This window comes from Python bivittatus, unplaced genomic scaffold, assembly GCF_059951505.1.
Source record: "Python bivittatus isolate LINGU-HERP-01145 unplaced genomic scaffold, Pbiv_v1 ctg000960_np1212, whole genome shotgun sequence".
Taxonomy (NCBI): domain Eukaryota; kingdom Metazoa; phylum Chordata; class Lepidosauria; order Squamata; family Pythonidae; genus Python; species Python bivittatus.
This window is the reverse complement of record NW_028277124.1, coordinates 15,048,672-15,070,654: the sequence shown is the minus strand read 5'-3', so window position 1 is coordinate 15,070,654 and position 21,983 is coordinate 15,048,672. Positions and strand designations below refer to the sequence as shown.

At 42.9% G+C, this 21,983-nt stretch overlaps 1 protein-coding gene across 6 annotated transcripts in view; it reads left to right on the top strand.

Moving 5' to 3' along the window:
- Positions 1 to 21,983, top strand: part of PPARGC1A (PPARG coactivator 1 alpha) — a 625,128-nt gene that overhangs the window by 503,643 nt on the left and 99,502 nt on the right. For 3 of the 6 annotated variants that reach the window (XM_088131377.1, XM_088131381.1, XM_088131379.1), the window contains one exon: positions 12,291 to 12,470. In XM_088131377.1, coding sequence (XP_087987503.1) covers positions 12,291 to 12,470 — 180 coding nt within the window. Of the gene's footprint in view, positions 1 to 3,154; positions 3,365 to 12,290; positions 12,471 to 21,983 lie in introns of those variants that run through there. The other 3 variants (XM_007429522.4, XM_088131380.1, XM_088131382.1) reach the window with 2 other exon arrangements.

Genomic DNA, 21,983 nt, shown 5'->3' with positions numbered 1-21,983 from the left:
GGGCAAAGTTGCAAATCATGTTTCAAAAGGGTGGTAGAGTTCCCTTTACCAAAGTTATCACCATTGATCAGATTTCACTCAAGTCTGCCATTCCAAACCAGGTGACTTCTGGATGAGATGGAGCAGAATTTCTCCAAACCAGAAATTCTTCAAAACATCTGGAAGAAATTTTTAAAAGTGGAGGGGAAACCCCTTCTTTGGAACTCTTGCTGAAATCTGGTTCTCCCAAAGCAGAGAGATGGACTTTGTTGTTAACTCAGAATGAGCTCTGAGCAGCATCTCTCTACAAATAATCCTCAATTACTTACTTAACTCCAAGTGATATTATTTGGTAAGGCGTGGGCTGCAGGAGTTTTACTCTATGAATTCTGAGCCACTTTTAAGGTTATCTGTCAGCTAATTTGGCAGAAAAGCATTGATGCGGAATGGCAGAAAACAGAAAACCCCACCGATGGGTTGAAATCTTTCCTCACTCACCCAACATCACATAGATGTTGCAATAGAAATGCAATTCAATCCAAGGGGTGGATGCAACTTAAAAATAAAAGTTACGGATTAGCTACAGTCAGTGAACTCAATTATAAATTGGTATGGCAGAAGACATTTCACCAAGTGTGAATCCACTGAAGGTTATTAATAAAACTTTACAGCCTATTCTCCAGTCAACTGTTGTGCTACTTCACAAAGGGCAAGGGAGCAACCTTTGTCCCAGATCTTCATTTCCTGCTGTTTTATCATTAAATCAGCATACAATTTGGACGGAATATACTTCTTGGCCTGACCAAAGCACTGGTCCCCACTGAAGCATTCGTTTTTAGGAATGGTGATTTTGTGTGTTGGTTTTTAAGTTGCGTCAAAGAAAACCGCTCTTATTTTTATCATTTGCTTTGGATGAAAACACAACGGAGGGATGAAAGGCAGTGGAAACACACAGAAAGAAGCCAGGTTATTGCTGAATTACCTTTCGGGATCTCTCAGCAAAGACCTGGCATAGTAGATCTGGAGAAGGAGGGCCATAAAAGAGTTAAACATTTACTTCAGCTCGATTCATATTTGAACGGACAGAAAAGGTGGGGGGGGGGGAATGCCTGTTTCAAGCAATGCTGCTTCTTGTCTGTCAGCTCAACTCTGTCACTAGATAATAATTGTATTCATTTAGCATTTAGAATACTCAAATTTGCAAATGACAATCCGAATGAATATTTCATAACAAAGAGGCATGATCCATTAGGGTAGCGCGACTCCGACTCCTGATTTTGCATTCTGCATTTGTACGAGAGGCTGTGGCACTCACGGCTAATTAAAAGTATAGCTTTTAATCTTAAAGCCTAAGAAAGGGAAGGAATTTAAGGCGCAGGTGGAGAAAATGGTCCTGTTTTTCCTGGTTGCAGGGAAGATGCCCTGGGTTTGTTGTGTGTTCCTTCGATGGTGTTATCACACAACAGAAGCACCTGTCAAAGTCTGCAATGGGGAAACAGCCCTGGGAGTATGAAACGGAGGTGGGTGAATGTTTGGTGCCTTGCTTACAAAATGAGTAGCCCAGGTCAGCTGGCAAGGCAAGACAAGCAATGGTGTTTATACCAAAACGGCTTCTAAGGGTAACAACAGAGAATGCAGAGAGGAAAACGCAAGCAGGAATTTGAGCTATTGTGGGCAAAAGCTACAGAAGGAACCATAAGGACTTTCAGGAGTGTCCAGATGAAAAACTGACACTGAGATCATTCACGAGAAAGACCTTCCCCATCTCTTTATTTCAGACCTTGAGCTCTTTAACGTAGCATAAATATTAGGGTTATAAAACATAGGGGAAGAAAGAAAGAAAGAAAGAAAGAAAGAAAGAAAGAAAGAAAGAAAGAAAGAAAGAAAGAAAGAAAGAAAGAAAGAAAGAAAGAAAGAAAAGGGCGAGCATCAATTTTCTTTTAAATATATTTGGTGCATTGTTGCCCAACTAAGCTGAAATGTCTAACATCCCTTCCACGCATCTACATGTCTTTTTTTTCCCCCCCTTCAAAATCATGATTCAGTCTGATTGTATGATTCGTGCAGGGCCACATTCACCTAGTTAAGCGGAGCTCCCTTGAATAGGAGCAGTGTATCTCTGAATTGGAAACAGACCTGGAACCCTGATCCAGGCTGGTTAAAACGATGAACCTCTGCATTCACAGGACATGCTAAACTGGATTAGTGGGTTTGTATTTGCATGTAAGCATCCTTTAGTTAACTAGAAACCTGTTTCAGAGTAAGCTCACTGTACTGCTTACAGTCATCTCTGCTGCTGCAGGAAGAAATCCATCATTTTCAACCTCCCTTTCTGTCTGAAATGTTGAGTCTTTTTTTTTTTTTTAAATGCATGCCTGTTTTGCAGCTTTTTATCTACTGCTTTTGCGTTCTGAATTAGCTGCCTGGAGCAGTTTTAAACTTTCCATATCAAATTTGGGGTTTCTTCCTTAGAAGAGAACAGAGGGCTCCTTCCTTCCTTCCTTCCTTCCTTCCTTCCTTCCTTCCTTCCTTCCTTCCTTCCTTCCTTCCTTCCTTCCTTCCTTCCTTCCTTCCTTCCTTCCTTCCTTCCTTCCTTCCTTCCTTCCTTCCTTCTCTGAGCCTGTAGGTTTAATCTCCTTATACCGCCGGCGTCGGCTTGGTCAACCGCCTGGAGCGCTGGCCTGAGCCACCCGCTTCTTCCTTTGCATCTCCACTTCGGCTTTTCCATTTGGGCAGCTGCCTGGCGCGCTGGCCGGAGTCGGGGAAAAAAAAAGAAAAACAGGAAAAAAAAAAGACGGGAGAAGGACCACTTCAAGGAGCAAAAAATACTCCCCCCCCACACACACAACCAAACTGGGAATTCAAGGCTGGCTCACCCCGTCCCCCTTCCCCCCACCACAACTGCTTCTCCCGCAGCCGGTTCGCGGCTGGTGATGGAGACGCGCGCGGGGGCGCGGGGACGTGCCCGCGCGCCGGGGAGGGCTCGGGCGCGCGCGCGCCTGCCTGCCTGCCTGCCTCTCTGATTCTCTCTCTCTCTCTTTCTCCCCCCCCCGCACAGCCTCTGGCCGTGACGTCACTGGGCTCTGGCACACACCCGGCGGCCCCCGGGCAGGCAGCTGGGTGAGTGACAGGCCAGCCTACTTTTTAATAGCTTTGTCATGTGACTGGGAACAGTAGTAAGACAGGTGCCTCGGGACCCGGCTCCGTAAAGGGCTGCTAGTCTGCCGCGCGCCGCGAGTCGGCTGCCTGGCGCTCCCTCCTCCCTCGCTTGCTCGCTCGCTCGCTCCGACTGGGGATTGTCGTTCCCAACGCTTTGCTGCCGTCATTCAGAAGCTGGATGGCGTGGGACATGTGCAATCAGGACTCGGGCTGGAGCGACATCGAGGTGAGCGGGGGCGCGCGGGGGGCAGAAGGGATCGGGCGCCCGGGAGGGTATGGATGCGCCCGGGGAGGAAGAAGGCGCCTTCGCCTCCGCGAGCGGCTCCGCTTCCTTTCGTGATCGCGGCGCTTGGCTCGGTTGCCTTCCCGGGGAGTCGGGGCTTGGGAGGCTTAGATTCCCGGTGCCGCCCCCCCCCCCACGCCGCCTCGCTCATCGGTATAAGGGAGAAAGTCGCTGGAAAAGCACTTTTGCCCTGGAAGCACGCCTGCATTTTTGCTTTCCTTCTTGCTAATCCCCCCATTGCTTTCCTTCTCTCTCTCTCTCTCTGGCTCTCTTTCTTTCTATTTGAAGATTAGTCTTCGTTTGCTTCAGCATTTTTTTTTTTTTTAAATCCCGGCTCCTGTCATGGGGATTCCTGCACTAGGAAACTATTTTAATGGATGGTGGGTTCCCCCTCCAGTCACAAGCGAGGTTGGGGCTCAGGTATCTTGACAGGAATTGTGCTCCTGTCAAACCTTTCCAGGGGCACCGAGTGTCTGATGGGAGGACGGCCCTGGGGATGGAGAGATGGGGGGTGAGAGCGGGGAGGGGGACACAAGATCTTGGTCATCTCTTCAACTTGGACTCCTATGATGCATGCATAGATTCAGCTGGTAGGCGACTATCTGCTAGGCGCAGGGATGCTTTTGGAGAAGGGGGACAATTTCAGCTTGGCCTGATTGAATTTCCTCCTTCTCGGAATGTAAAGATCTTTGGGGAGAGATGCTCTGGTGCTTCTCTTGGGGGGTTGGGGGGCTGGCTCATTCATCCGGAGGGCAAAACACTGCTGTGCAGTTGAGACAACAGGATGCAGCCCGGAATAGAGTGGATGAAAGCTTTGGGGTTCCTGATGCTGCTGGAGTAAAAATAGAGGACCATACAGCAAAACTGCAGTTGGCTACAATTCATAAAATGGAATGAAATGTGTGGGGGGGGGGAGGGGAGGGAATATGCACCCCCTTTCTGGAGTTAAGACTGGAGCAATGAGGAAATCTCAAGCTTTGCAATCAGGAAAAGAACACACACACACACACACCACCCCAAGTTTAAAAGGTGTGCTGCTTCCAAAGTTCTTAAAACTTGGAGAAACTTTTTTCCCCTGATTCTTCCAAAACAAAACCTCAAATGTTGGTCCTTCTCCAAGCCAGCTTGGCCCATCTCTGTTCAGTAAAAAACAAACACACACAAAAACCCCACTGGATTTACTGAGGATTTCTCTGAAGCAGGTCTGCAGGGTGCAGTCTTAAATGCTTCTCTTGACAGGGGAAAATCATAGTGGTGGCTCTCTTATATTTATTCAAGATATAGAATACATGGAGCAATCTTGGGTGGAAGAGTTTGCTATTTTCAGCCTAACCATTATTTTCCCCTTGTTATTAGACATGCTGTCTTTCTTTCTTTCTTTCTTTCTTTCTTTCTTTCTTTCTTTCTTTCTTTCTTTCTTTCTTTCTTTCTTTCTTTCTTTCTTTCTTTCTTTCTTTTAAATATCTTGTGTAAGATGTTTTCACTTTGCCCACTAACTTCTGTTTGCATATGGCAATTGTTCATCTCTGGGTCTGACTTCCGAGTAATGTGAACATCTATGGATAATTCATATGTCCTGTAGCTATTCTGACTCAAAGCTGTAAGTAGGTGACTTACGGGCTCCAAATGTCCTAATTTGTTTCTGAATAGCTGGGAGTATCCAATTGATTGTTGTCCTGCTGTTGATTGTGCGGCTCTCATCTGCTGTGGCTTCCTTCCCCCCCCCCCTCCTCTCTTTCCATCATGCATTATTCCTAATGCTCCTAGGAGCTTATTTGAGGAACCAGTATCTGTGGAAATGGTGATAATCTATTTTAATCATCAGCGTTCCTGCAGGAATTTCAGCCTGGTAACAAGAAAATGTAATGCACACTAGTGAGCAGTTTTGTTGGGTCGTTTTGCTTATTGGAAAGAAGGGGGCCATTGTGTTTTAGGTGGCAGATTGTTTAGTACAATTTTTTGCAAAAGGTATTTCCCTGTGTGCAGCCATCGGCTTACTATCTGCACGCCACTGCTGTTGTTCTGAGGAATCACCTTTTCGGTTCTTAAGAGTTCTTCTGGCTTCATATCGGAGAGGCACTTGGAGGGGCTGAAATACTCAGAATGGACTTACAGCATAAAATACTTGATACTGCCATGTATACAATGGCACACCCCAAGACCGGATCAACATCCCGGAGGGTTTCTTGGTTTAAGGATGGCCATGTCCAACGAGGCTGCAAATATTGCTAAAGAGAATCGGCGGGGTGCTTCGTTGCCCCTGTGGAAGATCTCTTTTCCTTCCCTCCTCCCTCTCTTTTAGACAATCTTGTTAAATGAAGATTATTGTTTTCATTAATAACAAATAGCCTGCATTCCCCTCTCCCCAAATCACTTTATTTTAAAAATTACCTTGAAAAGCACAGGAACATCCCAAAAGGTTAATGGAAAAGGGTGCTTAATTATGATGATTCATTATCATAGATGCAGTTGAACTAATTTATTGTTTGCTCTTTAACTAAGCCCATGAAGGTGGGGGGGGTTGGCCCTGGGGGGGTGACAGAAAGACAAAATAATTAGCCTTTGCATTTTGGTGACTGCTCCCTGTCCCCTGAAGCCTCTTGCAGAATTATGAGTATAGTTTGGAATCCCTGTCCGTGTGCTGGGAGCTGTGAAAAGGGGGCGGGGGGGCGGGAGTGCAGAAAGCGCACCTGTTAGAGAGACATAGGCAAACGCCAAATATCTGCAAGTCAAACGAGGACAGTTATAGGACTTAGCATGTTAAACCTGGCATCATCCAAAGGCCAAATATAAACTAATAACAGGAACATTTGCTGCTAATATGTCTCGAGTCAAAACTGTAGAGCTATATCCAGAAGGATTAATTTTATTACCATGTCAACGTGGGCAAGAATGGATATATTTCACTTTGGCTATTCTCTCTGCCCCCCCTCCCCCAACTCCCCCTGCCACCACTTTTTTTAAAGTGACACTGCAGTCATTTAACATAAATGAAAATTGCACTGAGCAGAGTCTTTTTGAGAAGCGCAATCGGGAATACCACATAGTTATTTCTTACATTGCTTCAAAATGGCCACTGCAGGCCATTTTCCTTTATGTGTGTGTGTGTGTGTGTGTGTGTACTTATTCTGAGAATGCAGCCACTTTAACTAAACAGAAAAAGAGGGGAATCTATTTCTACAAACAAGAAGTAGTAAAAAAACAAACAAAAAAACTGGCAAGCTGTTTTGCAAACCCCTGGCGTCACTTTTAAGCTTTTGACTTCTGCAACACCAACCTGGGGAAGAGTGCTAAGTGTTTTAGTTTTTCGGACAAAGCCCAAAGTTCCTGTAATCAACTATTTTGTTTGTGTATCAGGAAAAAGATCCCTTCTTTATTAGTTCATCTGCATTTGGAAGTGAACTTTTAGACTGGGAAAGGCAAGACTTTCTTACGGTAGTGTTGATGAATCTTTTTTGTTCCTTTAAGCATGATATATTGCAGAGTACATAGATACCTCAAATAACCCCTGGATTATTACCACTCTATATTCTCTTAAAGAATAAGAATAATGAAACTATTATGTCAAGCTCTTAACTGTCCCTTTTTCTGTTCTGTGATCTGTTTACCTGCTTTGTATGCTCTTTGGCCAAAGAATGTTGAATTCAAAATTGCAGCCTTTAATAATTGGTTGATGTCTGTTGACCTCATTTCTCTGTTCAAACATGTACATTGCAATTATGATATCAGGCCTGGAATATGCAGCGATTCCCCCCTCCTCCAAGATTGTCTCTTAAATGTTTCTTGAAAGTTTACTTTACTCCTGTCCAACTTCAAGAAAAAAAAACTGTGCTTATCTCAGATCCCGGCAGATTCATGAGTTGGTGGGCAGCAAAAGGTTCTGGAGTCACCTTAGTTGACCTTAGTTGACATCGCTCAAGAAAATAAAGGAAGACTATAAAATGAGGAAAATGGGCCACCTTTGCCATCGGTGGCCTCTGAAATCTGGCTGTGACCCTAAGCCCACCCATTTTGGATTCTCTGCCATTTTTTTTTTAACACAGATAAATCCAGCAAATGAAGTGGCTTGGTTGGAAACTTGACTTTTCACTATGATCTGCTATTCCATGATGCTTCCTGGAACAAATTCTGCTTAATTCCTACAAGCACTAATGGAAGGAAGCTTCAGATAAGAAAAACAAAGCAAAGCAGTTAAATCAGAAAAGATTATTGAAAACACGGTGTAGGTAAATCTGGAAGTTGAGGGGTTTTTACATGAATGCCTTCACTCTGTTGCTGGGTTCGATATGCCCAGAGTCCAAATTATTTGAGTTAGAAAGCACATGTCATCTCCCACCCCCCCCCCCTTACATTCAGTGGAGTTTCAGAGTTCTTTGGTTTTGGATTCTGTGTTTGTGAACCATGAAGTTGCAAAAAACATCGAAGTCTGTGGCTGTCACCCCTGTGTCTGCTCCTGACTTTACCCAATTTTGAATGCCCAGTAAGATGAAACACATCTTCAGTCAGCTTCAGCTATACACCAGATTGCTGAGAAAACTAAGGGAATTTGTTGCCTTTTAAAAATGTGTTTGACAATCCAGCACGCTGTTATTCCAGACCCACAGACACAAGGACCTTTCGCCTCCTCTAAGAAATCCAAGGTGTGCCTGTTTAAACAACTTTTCTTGCATAAAGCTATTCCTTGCCTGGCACGTGTGGATTATTGGGTCTGAAATCACGATTGCAAGATTTACTTTGCCGTCATTTTCCATGGGTAAGAATTGCACTGGAAGACTTGGCACAGGTAAATGTCAAATTTTTCAAGAGCAGATTTAGTCAGGGGTGCACAACCTTTCCCAAGCTGAGGGCCTCAGGTGGCCCCTCAGTGATTCCCCATAAGACTTGGAGAGGCTGAAACAAAAAGGAACTAGGATAAGTCCATAGGGAGCATGGAAGTATATAAATATATAGCAAACAAGCAAATTAATTACACCTCATTCCCCTGCTGTCACAATAAACATTAGTAACTACTTTGGGACATGTAGCCATGGCTTTGGGGGATCATATGCTCAGCTTGTATATCTCTGGTTTGAGCCATAAAATCAATCAGAGAATTCTCAAGCAATTTAAAAAAAAAATGAAATCTGAAGTTCAGTATTATGTTCTTTGTCCTAGAAGAATTTCAGAGGATATGACAGATGTTTTTAAGCAGGGTGAATAAACTGAAAAATTGATGGATCTGTTTCATAATTTACTAGAAATCTACGATCACCCAACAAGAGTTAGTGCAAAAGATAGAGGCAGGGGATCCGAGGTGGGGGGTGGGGGTTCCCAAATAAGTCATGAGGGTGGCTGCAACTGTGTGATTGAAGCCCCTCCCCTTTGTACATGTGGGATGGTCACGTGATTTCAATCACCAACTTAACTTTTTGGATCCCCCCATAAATGCCCCTGCTTCTGATGGTATTTTTTGCCCAGAAATATAATTTCAGTACCAGGAATGAACTGACTTCATGACATCTGTATACCTGGTCCTTATTTCCTCCAAATTTCAGAATCCATTTTTTTAATCTGGACAACAGCATAATACAGTCTTCCTGTGGGAGAATTGGAATTGGAACCCCCCATCCATCTGCTCTATAGTTGTGCCATTAGATTCCAATCTGATTCCAATCTTTTGCCTGCCTGCCACCATTGATCCATCTTGATCAGGAGACTTTCTCAGTTCTGTCACCCAAAGTCTTGAGCTGGAAAGGCCAAACTTTAAACCCTGTACCTTCTGTATGAGGCACTTCTGTTTCCAAGTATAGGCATAGCCTAAACAAGCTTTCCCATCCTGAAAGGTAATTTCCAATAGTGATGCTGCTGCCATCCAATAAACCACAAGTGGGGAAACTTTGGAGGCAGCAGGCACCATTTTAGGGTGCTGTGGGGACCTAGACATTTAAATTAGAAAGAAAGAAGAAAATAAAAATGCCCCAAATCTCATGAGATTCTGTGAATTTTGGCTACTTCACAAGATTCCTTCCTTCCTTCCTTCCTTCCTTCCTTCCTTCCTTCCTTCCTTCCTTCCTTCCTTCCTTCCTTCCTTCCTTCCTTCCTTCCTTCCTTCCTTCCTTCCTTCCTCCCTCCCTCCCTCCCTCCCTCCCTCCCTCCCTCCCTCCTTTCCTTCTTCTTCTCCTCCTCCCTCCCTCCCTCCCTCCTTCCTTCCTTCCTTCCTTCCTTCCTTTCTTCTTCTCCTCCCTCCCTCCCTCCCTCCCTCCCTCCCTTCCTTCCTTACTTCCTTCCTTCCTTCCTTCCTTCCTTCCTTCCTTCCTTCCTTCCTTCCTTCCTTCCTTCCTTCCTTCCTTCCTGTCAAGCCTAGCCCAAGGAACTCCAAGAGACAATGCAAATTCAGTCCAGCTATGTTTATTAGCTACAACCTCTAGCAAGAATCTTCCCAGACTGAAACCCCTGGTCCCAAAGTCAGCCAGCCACAACAGTGTGAATTCCTCAGGGAGGTGCCAGTCTCATCCTCTTGTTACTCTCACGCTCTTCTGGCGAGCTAAGAAAATGTTTATCTCCCTGAGCGTGGCCTTCATAATTCCATTCCATCACCCACCCTCCCTCCCTCCCTCCCTCCCTCCCTCCCTCCCTTCCTTCCTTCCTTCCTTCCTTCCTTCCTTCCTTCCTTCCTTCCTTCCTCCTCCTCCTCCTCCTCCTCCTCCTCCTCCTCCTCCTCCTCCTTCCCCTCCCTCCCTCCCTGCCTCCCTCCCTCCCTCCCTTCTTTGGGTACTGCAAATGCTGGAAGGCACATAGCAACTACTTTGGCTTTGCAGCTCCACTCGTTCAGCAGTGTGTTGCATTATAGTCATGTAGTGGAAGACAGGTGTACTATGAGGATGTGGTGGGAACACTTTAAAAGAAAATGAAAACTCTATTGTATCAAGCAAGTTTTGGAAGACTACCTTTCAGATCTGGACTACCTCACATTGGACAAACAGTGTACATGCCACAAATCCTAAGCACCTGCTACTTCCAGGCATCATGTCACCAGTATTATGGTTGTTGGTATTCATCTCTACCTGGGGTTTCTGTGTACCCCAAAGGTGGATTCAGAAGAGAGAGGTGAACGTTAAATGCAGGACAAAAGACTGTTGTTGCATACTTTGCTGCCCAGAGACTGTGATAGAAGAACTGGGGTCTCACTCCTCCAAACCTGGGAGGCAGTTCTTATTATTCCTTGATGCCAACCAGCTCATTGGAGAACTGATTGGCCTCCTCCAACTATTGTGAATACAAGGAAATGGTCCTACCCTGATCCTTAAGAGAGAGTATGCTATAAAAAAACAATTAATGATGCTTGTAAGTTTGGCCAGAGACCAGCTTTCTATCGGCAGACATCTAGTAGCCTAAAAGTAAAGCTCATATAGATTGGGGACTCCATAAATGGAAAGTGACGTTTATAGATCTTTGGTCATTATTTGGCAGATGCTCAGCTTTCTTGTGCCATGAACATATTTCAACATCTGTTTATTATGATAAAGGTGTAGCTTAGCTGTGGAAGCTCGTTCTTAGCTGTGTTATGTGTAATAATTTTGGACCTCATTGGCAGAAGAAGGGAGAGGTGGGTATTGTGTGTTATGCTTGTCCTGGTGACATTTCAGTCACTTCCTTTCCTGCTTGGACCAGTTATCACTGGAGATGGACAGCTGCTGCTGAAAAGAGGTTCTAGGTTCATTCGTACGGTCTCCTGCTAATATCTGTTTTGGGGAAAGGAAGGGGTTGAGCATGGCATAACATTTCACCCTGTTCTCTGCTTCAAAGGCTGCTATTGGCAGGGTAGGTGTTGAAGATTTGAATTCAGCAGATGAATGTTATTTTCAGTAGTAGCCATGGTTGAGCAGAGGGCTAAAAGAATGTTGAGTAAGTAGTAGAAATTTCCATTTAAAATTCAGATGCTCTCAATGCTTCTCTTGAAGAAAAGGAGAGAGAGAGAGATCCCTTCTCTAAACAAGAGACTCCTAAGCTAACAATAGATCAGGTGAGAAACAGAGAAAGACAGCATGTCTTTATCTGTCACTCACCATTTGGCTTGATGGTCAAAACAGAGAGGATGCAGCCTCCGACCAGCAGGAACCTCAGGCTGCAGTCCTTAATGGCAGGGGTAGGAAAACTGGTTTCAGATCCATCAGCTCCAAAGAGCTTGATCCATTGCAAGAGATTGTGGGAAATTGTAATCCAAATACTTGGAGGTCACCATGATGCACCATGATGCATGGACGGTGTCCAAGGGCCATGGTCTCTCTCTTCATATTCATAGATATTATTGAGGGGCTGATTCCAATTTTAGGTAAAACCAAGGTTTTAAGTGTGGTTCATGGACTGTTGTCAATGTTGTGTCAGGTTTGTTGAGGTTGCATAACACTCTAAGCTTGTTAAGAAACGACGGCGTCTGGGTCCATAGTGCGTGTAAAGCTCAGAACAAGCACAATGTCTTAGTGTAATGTGTGAATCCAGTCACAGGAACAGAGAAGGACTGCATTTGTTTGCTGCCACAGACTTTCTGGTTTAGTTGAGAGATCAGAAATACTAGGCAGCCCTTCTCATTTTTTAAAAAGACTTCCGTCCCTCAGGAAAAGCAGAAATTGTCATCGTTCCCGGCAGAGGGAGACGGTTGGAGAGCAAAGATCAGCTTTTCTTCTTTTAGGCAGACCAACACACACAACTCTCGTTCACCTGCATAAGCTGTTTAATGTCTCTGCCTTTTATTTCCCTCGGATACGGTCAACTATGGTGACCTGTCAGGTGGGGAGAGTGAATGAACAGAGATGCAGTTCTCACATGCTTCTGTTTTCTCGGTTTTATCTCCTCAATGGAAGCATTTCCTCTTGTTTTTGCTTCTTCTTAGTGTGCTGCTTTGGTTGGGGAAGACCAGCCTCTCTGTCCAGATCTTCCAGAACTTGATCTCTCTGAATTAGATGTGAATGATCTGGACGACGACGGGTTCCTGGGCGGGCTTAAGTGGTACAGTGACCAATCGGAAATCATCTCCCATCAGTATCCCAATGAGTCATCAAACATATTTGAGGTAAGAAAAACTACACTCGCCTGAGTGAATTTTAGAGGTCCTGGTGATGGTCTTTTCTCTGCTTTGATCTCTGGTGGAATACATTTTCTCAGTGCTCAGACTTACTGTTTCCAGTTTCATGGATATTGTTTTGGAATCTGTAAATTTGAAATTATGAGATAGAAGAAGAAAGTCGACAAAGGCAAACTTCTTTGGTGGCAGCATCAGCGTTTCTGGAAGCCCAATGTCTTATGTATACCAACTGTGGTTATATGCTGCCCAGAAGCTTGAGATAGGGTGGTATAGAAATCCCTGTAATAAATAAATAAATGTACTTCTAGTTTGCAGGGTAGAACTGGGGCCGGGGTGGGTGGGCGGGAAGAAATGTGGTTTGGATTCAGTAACAATAGAATTTAGTACATCTAGTGTATATAGCCTGGCAGAATCTGGTTGGCTGTATTGGAGAAGGATAAAACTAAGTAGTTTTTGACTTGAGGCTAGTTGATAACTTTGGCGAGAAATAACTGTAGAATGATTGGATTCTTGATGTTTGTTTGCTTATTCCTGTTGTAAATAAAAAGTTTGTTTTTGCCCCTTGATGTATGCTTTTTTTCCAGCATCCCTTCCCAAAATCCAGAGGTATAATTGCAAAAAAAAAAAAAAAAAAGCCATTTCCCACCATTTTGAGGTCAAGAATGTATGCAAGTGGTAGTGTAGCTTAACACAATTAAAAATCCCAGCCATGATGCAATGCAACTATACCTGTTTTAGCATCACCTCATCTACTATGACCGTTGCCCCTATCCAGAGGGGTAAAAGTGGTTCCTAATCAAAGAAAGTTGCCCATCTTTGGTCAGCCCAGACTCATGTCAATAGTTAGATTATGCTACTATCTGTGTAGAAGTGTCAGGATCCTTTGAATTCCCAGCACTTAAGCTCAGAGAAAAAAGTGACAGCCCACTAGATAATACCACCATGCTAGTCATTCTGCTTCAGGGACCCATAACAGCAGTGTTGTCTTCCACGAGTCTTCAAGGCATAGAAGAAGCAAAGACCCACATGAGCATTGGGCGTTCTTCATGTTATCAGTGTGCAGTCTCACAGCGTTCTCAGGATGTCACCATGATCTCAGCTGTGAGGCTAAGTTTCTTCACAGCTACCTGCATGCAGTGTTTAACTCCTGTATAAGCTTTAGCTACCTCTGTGCTTTGAGGATTTCTACCTGACTCAACTATCTTGCATCTCAAGCCACAGTTGAAATGCTTCCCCTTTAGAGACAATGACTTTCTAGAATCAATGGGCTGGTTTCTCATTGCTCCCATCCTCTGCCAGACTCAACCCAGCCTCCCTGCATCTCCAAAGAGGTTCAGGTGCTATAACATCTTGCTGAAATGGTGTTATTTCGCAGAGGGTTAAAATGAAGCAGGGGAAATAATAGTATTTATTATTTGCAGTTCTCCCCCATAGCAAATGCTAAGATTTGGGGAAATCACTGGAGAAAGGTAGACAAAATGAAATTAAAATGTGAATGGAATGAAGCCATGTTCGCACGCTCTGATGGGTCAGCTGCAGAGACCACTAGTTGGCTTGTGGTTTTATCAGAGTTTCAAGGCTGACAACAGTAAAGCTAACCATGGGGAGCCCTGAATAGAAACCATGGTAGTCCAGAAATGCCGATTGCTCTAGACTCTAATTCAGTTGATATTGGAAGTTATTAATGTGCTGCCAATTGTGAACAGCCCAGTTCCAAAAATAACGTTTAGCTTTTGGTGTAATTAGTCATGTAATATTATTGATCTTTGATCGTAACAATAAATTTTGATTTGAATTAGTCATGTGTAAATCTCCTTTGGAAGTGCAAGAAGGAATGGTCTGGGATGATTTATATTTTGGGAAAGTGAAATGTGATCTATACCATTTTTATAATACCTGCGTAGAACATTTTTATTCCACTTTTCAGCTGGAAAATTTCCCCAGGCTGCTTACTTAAGATCAATAAAAGCGAGACAGATCTTGCTTTTATGTAGTCGATGTAGTGGGAACCTAACTTCAGGCTAGGAGATCTACAGTTGCCAGAGGGGTAGCAGTGTTAATTTGTTGTGGATAAAAGCACAAGGGGTCCTGTAGCAACTTAAAAGACTAACAAGTATCCCAGAGCTGTTAGTTATTTTTACTGATTCTCTAGATTCCTTATCAGTCTGATTTACAATGTGTTTTGCAACTGAGATTACATTGGCTGTCTTGCTGGATCAGCCATCTGTGAGATGGACATTGCCAGTACAGACCTGAAATTCTTCTCATTCTCACAGAGTATATTTAACACCACTGACTGTAGTAACTACTAAGTTGCTTCGAGGAGGTAGATCTAAGGGTTTCCTTTTGCAATGGTTGAAAGGAGAAATGTGGTGGTGCTTCAAAACTATTGTTGTATGCAGCTACTGGGCATACAGGCTGTTAAATGCATTTTGTCTCCTTTTCATTAACACCTATGTGGAATAAATGGATGAATTCATCTCAGAGTTAGAATACAGTATTTGTTGGTACCCGCCGATCAGTCGTTTTCCTGAAGTACCAGTGTAGTAAGTGAAGTTATGTGGCTGGACTTTGTGGTAGATGGACTCTGGAAAGGACTATTTAATTCAGGCAAGGTAGTGGATCAAAAAGCACATTATTGATTTGATTTGATTTGATTTGTATAGTTCATCTCATACATGGGACTCTGGGCACTCAAGCAATTAAAAAACATCAACAAAAAAACAGCACAATACTAATAAAATCAAACGAAACATATAAAAACCGTGTTAAAAGCTATGTTAAACAACTATGAAACATCTTCAGCAGGCGAGTTCCAAAAATATGCATAGCATTCAGCAAAGCAGTCGAATGGGCTATACATCGACTTGATAGAACAAGCTCTACTTGACTTAAGGGTGCATCTATCTCCTTTCCAAGCCCAAGTCACAGGTTGGGTAATGCTTCTTTTGGCATGACCAGGGGAACCTTTTCCCAGTTTAGGTTGGTATAAGAGCTTCAATTCTCTTAAATAAAAATAGAAGAGGTTCACATCATCATGCCTTGTTGATAAAGACTGCTATGTAATGCTCTTGCATTCAGCTAACTTTTGAGAAGCATTCAGACATTGCCCAGAATGTTGCACCAGGAAGGTTAGTTCGAACTTGCTATATATGCAGCAGGCTGCTTCAGTTAAGGGCGCACTTCATTCATTGACTCCTTGCCTCATTTTCTCATTGATTAAATTCAGGTTGTAAATGAAGTTCTTAATGTTTCTCAGCATGTTTGGGATAGCTAGTGATAAGATGTTTTGGTGTCCTTTCTCAGCTATTCTGTGCATTGCTTTGTAATAGTTTTGCTTTCTTTAATATTGATCTGAAGCTTCCTTGAAGTTCATATTTGATGGAAAGGTAGAATATTTTAAACAAATCATGTAAAGAAGTTATAAAATATTATAAATGGAAGTTATGAATATGTTCTCAAGGAATGTTATATGGGATTTAGGGAAAGAATTACAAGTTCCTTGGGTTTGGTTTGGGCCCAGTTATAAGTTCAGTTCCTAACTTTTCCAGCCTTTTTTTTTTTTTTTTTGTGAACTGAAATGGAACTTTGAATATTTTCCCCTTCGTAGGTATACCTTGGAGAGAAATCATGAACATTGTAATATTCCCAATATTCACAATTGTGGGGTGGGAAAGGAACAACCCTTACAATCTGGTGCTAGGCTAAGACCTGTGGAGGTAAAATGTTGTTTAGCTGCTTTGACCTGGACAAAGTAATGGAGGACAATTTTTGTTCCACCCTTGCTTTTGAGCCTCAGTGATACTTTGGCTCTTTCTTTGTATGTGCCGTTGACTAGAAAAGAAGGAAGAATTTTTCTCCGGTAATGATTCTGCTCGGTCTTTCCTGATTTGCGCCAAGGAAAGCAAGATACCAAGCTAAACATGGCTACTGTGAAACTTATGCACCCCCGCTGCCAAAAAAGACCTTTTGGCGTGAAAAATAGTTGGGTGGTGGCAGCAAGCGAATGGCAGGGTGCCTTGCTCATGTATTTTACCCCAACCTCCAATGGAGCTGAGCTGTTTTTGAGATCAAAACTCTTGACTGTGAATTCTGTGGCTTTCATACTTCCTAGTCTCAGCAAGTTGTGGGTTCCTAAGGCTTGGAGGAGGGATTTCATGATGAAGCTGAGCCTAGTGTCCCTCCATCCCTGTAGGACATAGGAAATGCAGCAGAAACACAGGAATGTATGAAACTTTCTGGATTGTCCAGGCTTGGCATAAGTGCCTGGTTTTTTTCATCTTAGCTGGTCAATAGAACAGTACCTTTGAGGGATGAACCTGGCTCAGCAACCATGTTAAGCAATCCTGGATTGGAAAATATTTACTCCTGTTTGAAGAGCTGCCACATCTCTGATGTCAGGAACTCTGCTCAGTTTGATGTTCCAAAGAACCCTTGCATGGCTACCACAAAACCCATGTGTGCATTTCAGAGGGTTCTAGGATGGCCTCATTATAGAGGAGGGACAGGCAGTGCTTGAAGGGTGTGCAGCTGCAGCTTAGTCTGTTTACCTTCCAAAGGGTTGTAGGAAGGCATCTGGTGCTATGGCGATGTCTCCAGAAGGAGTGGGGCTGAAATAGGTTGACATTTTTGGCTGGAAGGGATTTTAATTATGGGACTAGGAATGGGAAGACTCCCTTCTCCCATTTTCACCCTAAAAGCATCTTCCTGCCCCCAAATTTTTCTTAAGTCATTTTCAAGGATTATTGGTGGTGGTGGTGGTGGGGAATAAGGATAGAAATTATAGCAGTTTCTTTCCAGATACCTCCTCTTTCAATTCCCCTCTCCCCCTTTGAATTTAGAAAGACTTATGCTGCTGCAATGCAGCCATTTTGCTACCAAATTTCAGCAGTGTGACTCCTTGGGGTGCTGGGGGCATCAAATGTGCTACGAGTCCTCATGAGTCCTACAATGGCCAACCTCTGTGCCAAAGCATGAATTTGATTTCTACAAAGTGTTAGATTTCTTGTTACTAGAAGCAAACACACTCTAGCCAAAATGACCCTAAAGGGCGTTCCAGTTGCTAGCTTAAGGTGGATGCTGTGTGTGTGTGTGTGTGTGTGTGTGTGTGTGTGTTGTGGGGAGGGGAAATATGGGCATGTAGGATTAGGTATTTGTCTGCAAAAAGAATGCAGAATATGAAACTGTCACCTGATATTTCAAGCAGCAATTTGTCATTGCTGTGATGTAAGTTCTTCTCCAGGACATTAAATACTTGCACAATGACCATTCAAGCCTACTCATTAACCGACGTAGGTTATAGCTTGCAGTGAAGCCAGAAGAGGAAGCTGTATTATGGAAAACACAATTTTAGATCTATCCTTATTAGCCAAATAGACTGGATAATCACTTTGACTCCATTTTCACTTGCTGATAAACCACTGGAAGAGTTCCCTGCACTGTCCTCTTTTGCAGGCTCAGGATACCTGGCTGAATTTTCTCCTTGCTGTTCTCCTGTGAGGTGAATAGAAGGTGCGGGGGGGGGGGGCTTCTGATGAGGAAGAGAATTCTTAAAAAGCCAGTGCTATGATTCTGCTTAAATTCAGCTGCTCCAAGCATGCATTACATTCCCAATAAAAACACGGGGAGATGTAATCAAGGGATCTCAGGCAAAGATGACTAGTCTTCAATAGTTTAAAGGTAGTTCTCTCAAAGCAAACCATAAGTCCTTGGGATTCCCTGTCCCCTACCTTTGGATTGCTCCTTCTTTCCAGTCAGTTTCAAACCCAGTGCTTCCTTCTTTCCTCAGCCCTTCTAAGCAAGTGGTATCTGCCCAGTACAAGACCACATGGATTGCAGAATACACTTGGGCGTTGTAGGAGGAGCGTTGTGTTTGTCTAATGTAGCCCCAAATCTGGAGGAAGCGGGTAATGCTTTTCCAGACTGATAAATTGATTCAAAGGCTGACACTCATTCCATCAGATACATGGAGTAGCTACACTGATGTAGGATTTAATTTAGGATGAGTCCTGGGGAGGGGGGGAAGCCAGGTTGATTATACAGATGCAGGTTACAATGAGAGACAGATTACAAGTACCTTATCAATTGTGTTAAAAACTCATTGTGTACCTCTGAGGTTGCCTGGAACCTTTTGATGGATGTGAGTTCGGCAATCTCTTGCTCAGTAGTGCTGTTCAAGTTTCTTTATCTCCAAAATGTCTACTTTTGAGATTTGGAATGGAGTATTCTGAGAGGTTGAAATGCTCAGATATTAATTTGTCCTTGTCCTGATACTAAACATGGGCCCATTAATTCTTCTGAGCAAAGTTTGTCCCAAGTAGAATCCATAGGGGCATTGCTGGCAGATGATGGCATATATATGGATAACGTACTTGTTATCTGTCTCTCACATCACCTGTATCTGCATAACCACCTTTTCTGTCCCCCAACCTTGCATCATCCCCTTTTCAAATCCTACATCAGTGTAGCCACTCCGTGCATCTGATGAAGTGAGCTGGAGCTCATGAGTCTTACACCTTTTAATCAGATTTGTTCTTCTGAAAAAGCACTTCCAGACTCCAGATTTTTACACTTAAAATTTATACATAATTACACTTGGTAATTATGATTTCAGGTGCAGTGTGAATTAACTTAAGTAGCACAAACCAGAAACGTTGAGCCTCTAGGTTTTACAATTGTCTTGTTCCTGAATGATTTACCACTATACTCGTTGTCATGCTTTGCTTTTCAATGATGGCATCAGAAACCCTTGTCATTACAAAAAGACACTTCCAAGAGCCACAGAAATTATTCTTCAACTTTCCAAAAGTGCCAATCAACTCACGTGTGTAGGATCAATCTATCTTTGGATGTACCATTTTAGATTTGCCAACTGTCTTTTTAAAAAAAAAAAAAAAATACCCTGGCCAATTTGCAAGTGGATTAAAAAAAAACAAATTATGACAATTTGCAATCCAAAATTCTATGCTAGTGTTTGCTATGACTTGCTTGTAAGTTTTTTTTCTTTGAAGGAACGTTTGAAAATATTTGAAGAGTCAACTACTTGCAAAGACAGACTAATCTTTACTGCTTCCTTCTAGACTGTATGGCTATGTGTTTGTGAAGAGTTGGCAGGTAAAAGAAAAATGTTTTCTCTAAGCCACTGCCCATATGCTGAAAGGAGCAGTAAAGTCCATTGTATGATTTGATCTGGTCAAATGACTAATCAATAAAGTACAATACTACTTCCATTGTATGAATTAAACATTTTAAAAATAAAAATAACACATACAAAGCACCGTTATACAAAATGTATGGAATCTAATCACATGATTACATAAAGCTAAATAATAAAATAACTAATTTGTGTCCTTGCTATGTATTAATCTACTTTCCTCCAGTGCTATATTATTATTATTATTACTATTATTGTTGTTGTTTCTATTACTAATACCACCAATGCAGAAAATATACCACCTGTAATGCAAACTACCCGATACTGAAAGTTTGTTCATTATGCAGGTCAGTTCTACCTCAGATGAAATCTGGGTAGTAGAAAAGGGACAGATCACTTACTGGCCAATTGTAGGGGGCAACTGAGCTGCTCTGAGGTGTGCCAAACATGACTTCTGAACTTTGCTTTAAATGCTAACAGATGCTGTGCATCTTATTTGAACAAGACCAAACCAACGTTCCCCCCTCCAGTTCATGCAGGGGCTCTACATGGAGTAGTTCACGAGTCCCTCTCTTGCCTCTGCATTTGTGATCAGATAGGACTAACTTGATCTGATTTTTTTTCCCTTTAAATAGGGTTATTTTTCTGTACAAGCAATTCAAGGGACAGAAAGCACTGCATTCTTATAAACATTGATGCTTTGCTGGTTATTGACTTGAAACAAAGGAAAAAAGAAATAACCACTGGGTACAGTGAAGTCTTTCTCCTTTTTTTTTTGGTCCATTCAATCGTGTTCGATTCTTGGAGACTGCCTGGACCAGTCCCTGAAGTTTTCTTGGCAAGGTTTTTCAGAAGTGGTTTGCCTCCTTCCTAGGGCTGAGAGAAAGTGACTGGCCCAAGGTCACCCAGCTGGCTTTATGCCTAAGGTGGGACTAGAACTCACAGTCTCCCGGTTTCTAGCCTGGTGCCTTAACCACTACCCCAAACTGGCTCTCACAGTGAAGTCTACCCCTATGAAAAATATGTCTGAGATTGCAATCTGTGTAATCCATCACAGGGCCATCTGAGAAGGACTGGAGGACAGTAATCCAATCCTCCCCCCACATCCCAAATCTGCAAAACAAATAGACTTAAAAAATCCAAGTGCCCCAGTAGCAGCAGAGCTGCTCCACCACTTTTGAAACAGGTTTAGTAATACCCATTTACCATGTAATGGAGTTGCCCCTCACAGTTACTAAGTTCAGAGTCTAAAATTGGGTAACTTAACTCATGTAGCATATTGAATGCTGTTCCTCCTGCTGTTTAAGGCTCCTCTCCCCATTGTCTTTATCTACCTTGTTTTCCCTCTGTGCTGCAGTGGATCTGCTGCTCCTTTTTAAGACTCCAGAGCTGCTCAAGAACCCACAAAGATGTGGCCTCTAAGAGGATTTTACTTTTCGTGCTGCTCTCAAGACAGATTTTGGCCCAAGACTTCACCTTGGTTCAATTACGTGATTTTTCTTTTCTTCCAGATTGACTATAAATGTCATCCCTTGGCTTTTATATTTAAGCCACGAGCCAGCTTGCTGCTGGAGATTGAATAAACTGATGATGTTTCCCATCCATGCCTCTGGATGAAATTGAAATTTAGGAGATTCCGTAACAATAATGGCTGGGAACTTGTCACAATAAATAATCAGGAGTGATTTCTGAAGCCCAACATTTTATTTTTGGCAAGAATAGACTTGTCGGAGCTAAATTTTCTCTTGTGCCCTGGACCTGAAATTTGTTTTCCATATTATGGCAAAATGCTAAGGATATGAAATAATAATTTTCAAAAGATATCCAGGAGCACTAGAAAGGTGCCTTTCTGTTATTACTAAGCAACCCTCACCCATTTCTACACGCTCCCTACTTGGATTTGACAGCCTGATTTTTTTTAAAATAAAGAGTTTGCCTTAACTCTGCAGTAAGGCTGGATATATTTATATTTTTCTGTGCATGGAGAAACAGGAAATCAAGTGAGCCCTCATCTGCAGACAGGGAGGAATGCCCAGATACGGGTTTGCTATTTCAGTGAAAGTCCAGATTTAGGATGAGGGTAAGTTGCACAAACAGAGGACATGACAGTCATTTTATGTTCTTCCACTGGGCTGGGTTACAAGGATGTTTCTGGATTCTGGATTCTCTTTGTGAATTGGGCTTTTCTACTTCTGCTTGTTTATTTTAGCACTGGGTCAGCAGGTGGTAGCATCTGGCTGGCTTGGAGTTCAACCACTGAACGGTCGGGGGGTGGTGGTACTTGGATGGGCCACCCCCAGGAATTCCCAGGACTTAAGAATAACTGTATTGAAAATCAGACATAAAAC